This window comes from Diachasma alloeum, unplaced genomic scaffold (assembly GCF_001412515.2).
Source record: "Diachasma alloeum isolate Michigan unplaced genomic scaffold, Dall2.0 Dall_scaffold_00269, whole genome shotgun sequence".
Lineage (NCBI taxonomy): Eukaryota > Metazoa > Arthropoda > Insecta > Hymenoptera > Braconidae > Diachasma > Diachasma alloeum.
Genome location: NW_021680408.1, coordinates 467705 through 472668, shown reverse-complemented (window position 1 = coordinate 472668; position 4964 = coordinate 467705). Strand labels below are relative to the sequence as shown.

Genomic DNA, 4964 nt, shown 5'->3' with positions numbered 1-4964 from the left:
GATTCACTTGCTTACTCGCATAATTGTGTAGAATAAATAAAAAACAGCAATTTTTCTAAAAAGCTTGAGCGCTCACTCTCAAGTGTTGTCTCTCTGCTTTAACAAGCGTCACCGCACCAGGTTTCTCGAATTAGTGTTGTTTGTTTGGGGGATGTGACTGATTAAAATTTTTCGTTTTGAGCCAGCCTCTCATAATTAAAGAAAACATTAGTGGTTGAATACGTATAAAAGAATTGGTCGAGATGCACATAATTGAAGGTGTATTTTTTAGATTTTCTTCATTTTCAATTCAAAAATGATTGATTCACGATTTTATATACTAATAAAATCGTTGTATTTTTTTCGAGTTATTAAGGGGAAGTTATTAGAAAAAGTCGTTCTCATAAACTCGAATTTGTACGAGTATGGTGAGGTGTGATTTCGTCCCAATCTGTGAGCTGCCCTGGGAACAATTTTTACCTCTGTCATCTAAAAGTCCTCCCAAGACCAGTAAATATCCGGAAATTTACCGATAAATTATTGGCTGGGTAGGTTACACAATATAAATTCCATCGCGATGAGTCACCCTCATTTCATCCTCAGTAATAGGTTTTGATTTTTTCATGAGAATTCATAGACACGAATTTTTCAGATTTTTCCCGGTATACTCTGTTTTGTTTATTACAAAACATGTATGAAAAAATGCTATAGAATTTCCTATAAGATATCCTATAGGACTTCCTAGAGAATTCGCACATTTCCTGTAGGAGTTTTCCGATAGGATTTCCCACAGGATTCCCTATAGAATTTTCTATCAGATTTATGACCCTAATCCTGACCCTTGTGATCGATTGGTTTCGAGTCTTAATTTTGTGTTTTACTTCCTATAGACAACTCTATAGTGAATTCTATAGGAAATTTTATAGAAAATCCTATAGGAAATCCCATCAGAAAAATCCTATAGGAAATGTTGGAATTCTCCATACGATTTCCTATATTTCCTATAGGAAATCCTATAGGATTTTTTCATATGTGCCCAAAACAATAGAATTTATAAAAAAAAATCTAGTACAAAATAAAGAAAAAAAAAGATTTTTTATTTTTATTTTTTTCTAATTTTTTGGGACAAGTGAAATTTGCTGAAAAACTCTATCGTGTGCTTCGCAATATTTGTGACAGAGGGCCACAACTGTCTCCACAACGTCATATATAGCAGTGTGCGTCTAACCTGTGCTTCATTGCCATGAAAAGATAACAATTCGAAACGCAAGAGATAAAACCCTGGCTTTGTTCATGTTGACCTTCATCAGTATAAAATAGCAACTGAATCGTAAAAATGCAATCTCCACGTGAGCGCAGCGGTTTTCGTGTCAGAAGATCATGGGAGGGCAACTTTCCGGTATTCAAGAAGCCGAACGTCATTGGATACTGGAGTGTTGATGGATCTAGAGCGTTGTGTCATGATGCGTCTCGTTTACAGTATTATTCGCCCCCACAAACGAGAGACGTTAAATTTGATTTGGATCGAGGGATTGAATTGGTTCACAGGAAGCCTGGGAATCTTGATGAAAGGATTTCACATATCCTGGAGTGGATCAAGTGGAATTATCCGAAAATTCGGGCAAATCCAGAGTCTGGGAGATGGTGATTACGGATGAAAAAATTTAATTGAAAAACCTAGGAAATTCGCTAGAAAAATCCATTCCATTTTTATTGAACTTTCTATCATTTTTGGCCGATTCTATTGAAATGTTGAAAAGAAAATATTCTATAGAAAAAGTTAAAAGAATTAGATTTTTCTGTGCAACTTATTCTATTGAGGTATTTTCTAGAAAAATTTTCAATTTTTTTGCTTGATTTTCTTGATGTGAAGAAGAGAAAAATAGAATGAAAAAAATTTAGAAAATTTCAGCCAAGGAAATTCTATGGAAAAAAATCTGAAAAGAATAAGTTGTATAGAAAAATCGAATTCTATTGGCTTTTTCTATTGAACATTTCAACATCATCGGCCAAAAAATCATAGAAATGCAATAAAATTGTCTAACGAATTCGCTAGGTTTTCCTATTAAATTTTTTCTTGCGTGGTTACATTGATGATTTTAAAAAATGTTGGACTTTTCTATGAAATTTTTTCGAAAGTGGATACATTGTACTGAACGATGTCCCACTCCGCCTCCAGAGTAGAACATTTTTTTTTTCATTCGTTTCCTTCAATTTTTTGCTTCATGGAGGCACAGGCTCCAGCCAAACTTCATTTGTTACCGGGGCTTGCTCACAAAAATCATGAAGACACCGTATGACAACCGAGACGGCTGGATAATTTGTGCTTCAAAATGGAGGGGTAGTATTTATCTCTGCGCTTTCGATACAGAGGCTGATAAGGAGGCCAAAGCTATTGAAACCCCGAGGCAGAAGCAAATGGCATCATGGGGATTCAAATTTGAACAGTATATTCTAGCAGGTATATTACCATTTTTTCATCAACTTTTACTTTACAAAAACAACTTTTACAACAACTTTTAGTTACAAATTTAATACCAAAACCACTTCATTCATGAGACAATAGATACTCCGCAATCTGTTTCAACAATTATTATTTTGTTGAAGATGCACCCGGGGGTTCACCAGATGCCTCTAGACCAGTCGATGAATGTGAGGAATTCAGTTGTGTATTTCAAACTCGCCTGACGCAACATTGGCTGCTCTACGGTGCTGAGATGGATGGGGTATGGTCTGATGAAAAATTGGAAGACCCTCTGCCTCTGGATAAACTGAAATTTGTCGAATTGAAAACGAGCAGGATCGTGGAGAACGATCGTCAGTTGATGTCATTGGAGAGGCATAAATTTCTCAGATGGTGGTGTCAGAGTTTTCTCGTTGGAATTGAGAGCATTCTGTGTGGATTTAGAGATGATGCCGGAGTTGTTCGAGAATTGCAAAATTATAAAATAGCTGATATTGCACGTAATTGCCAGGTAATCAGATGAAAATTTGGACAGAAGATTCTAATGCATTCGTTAGAAAATCCTATTGGAAAGTCATTCATATTTCTTCGATTTCAATTGGAAATTCCGCACGTTTTCGTGATTTTTGTTTCCAAATAAAATAATTTTACATAAAAATATCCAAAAAACAGATGAACAAGCGTATTTTTTTCGTGGTATTGATATTTCAGAAATATTGGAAAGCTGCCTCAGCGATGAACTTCTGTGACCATTTTCTACGACACGTTTCCAGTAATGTGATTAATGATTGTGACAGAACAATTTATAAATTTGAAAGAGTTCCGAACGGTGATATTTTTATGACTGAAGTTCCTCCAACACCGGATTATGCAGTTCTGCCACCTTGGTATATGGCAATTCCCCCTTGAAAGTACATCAGAATGCAATGCGATTTATTCGCATGTTGGATTATCTCATACACATGAACGCTTCTTGTACGGTCTGAGAAGAATTTATATTTTTTTGAAAAAATGCAGATAAAAATAAACCAAAAAATATAAAACAACTGTTGTTGTCAACAATGGTTTTGACTGATTTATTCGACTCCTGCAACCACATATCTTATCGTGATGAAATTATGCAAAAGAAAAGTTGGAAATTTTTTATAATAAATTAGCAATTTGCTTCCGAGCGGAATTTCTATAACCATGTATTTGTAATTTAATTCAATGATTCATTGAATTCAACATTGCCGCAACCTTGGCAACCAACGTTACCCCAATGTTGGCAACCAGCATTGTCCCAACGTTAGAATTTTTTACTTTTCCCTGAATATTGGTGTCAAAATTAATTTTTTTAACTACAGATAATGCAATAAATTTCATAATTGAACTCGGTCAAGATGACATTGGGAAGAATGAAAGATAATGCTGTTGGATTTCTATTGAACTTTTAGTTTTTAGCCGATTCTATGGAAAGGTTCAATAGAAAATATTCTAGAGAAAAAGACAATAGGACTCGATTTTTCTAGACAATTTAATCTATTGAGATAATTTCTATAGAATTTTTTTGACTCAAATTTTCTAAGTTTTTTTCATTCTATTTTTCTCTTTTTTTCATCAAGAAAAGCAAACAATTTTGCCACAGCATATTTTTTATTGAACATTTCAATAGAATCGACCAAACACTAATAGAAAGTTGTCACTAATAAAATCCAATAGAATTGTCTAAAGAATTCGCTAGGTTTTTCTATGAAATTATTCCATAGGTGGAATTTAGAATATTGAATTTCAAACATTTCCGTTAGGACCAATCTTTTCAACCAATGATAAACCCTCATGAACCATAAAGTTGGGGGAATCCCCCACCCCACTTGAAACTGCAATATCGAGCGCGGTATCTTACACGTAGACGATATTTGTCGATTAATCGACAACATCGATTTTTCAGGCCCAAACATACACTCAATCCCTCATCATCACCTGGCGTCCATAATCCCTCGTCCGCCTGACCGGCGCCTGTGACTTCACGACGAAAATTTTTCTCCGCCGGGACCCCCGAGCCAATCACAGCTCACCAGCGGGATTACGTAGTCGCGCTTCGGTTTCAGTCTTACGCTTACGCATATTCGAGATATTTCGCGATCGATTCCTTTCTCCTTTTTACGATAGGATATTTTCAATAGAAACGCCAATAAAAAATATATTTTTAGAACTGTTTGTTTTTTTTCTGTTTAATGAGAAAATATATCGATTTTTAAAAATATTCGATGTTTTTCTCAGAAAAATCGATTATCAACATCGATGTTTAAAAAAAATACCGATTCTTTGATAATCGATGTTTTTAAAAACATCACCCACCTCTCCTTGCTATCCGGTCACAACGGAAATGCAACAGCTATACTGTTGTTGTGTAGACAACAAGTGACAATTAGGGTCCCTAGACAGGTCGCCAAGTTCCCTAGATTTTAGTGGAAATTTGAATATAGAATAATTATTTGGGAGATTTATTGATGTTTTGAAACATCAAATTAAGAGATAA

General features: G+C 34.9%; 1 protein-coding gene across 1 annotated transcript; it reads left to right on the top strand.

Moving 5' to 3' along the window:
- The first annotated feature begins 1171 nt into the window (after window positions 1-1171).
- LOC107037674 (decapping and exoribonuclease protein) lies at window positions 1172-3489 on the top strand. The gene is made up of 4 exons (XM_015256333.1): window positions 1172-1623; window positions 2217-2440; window positions 2587-2954; window positions 3155-3489. The coding sequence occupies exons 1-4, from the start codon at window positions 1316-1318 to the stop codon at window positions 3350-3352; spliced, it is 1098 nt and encodes a 365-aa protein (XP_015111819.1). The 5' UTR covers window positions 1172-1315; the 3' UTR covers window positions 3353-3489.
- Window positions 3490-4964: the final 1475 nt, after the last annotated feature.

Bases quoted from the DNA above. Each gene is read 5' to 3' on its own strand.
- LOC107037674 (XM_015256333.1), top strand. From the start codon at position 1,316: ATGCAATCTCCACGTGAGCGCAGCGGTTTTCGTGTCAGAAGATCATGG. The intron at 1,624-2,216 runs GTGATTACGGAT...ATGGAGGCACAG, and splicing joins AATCCAGAGTCTGGGAGATG to GCTCCAGCCAAACTTCATTT. The intron at 2,441-2,586 runs GTATATTACCAT...ATTTTGTTGAAG, and splicing joins TGAACAGTATATTCTAGCAG to ATGCACCCGGGGGTTCACCA.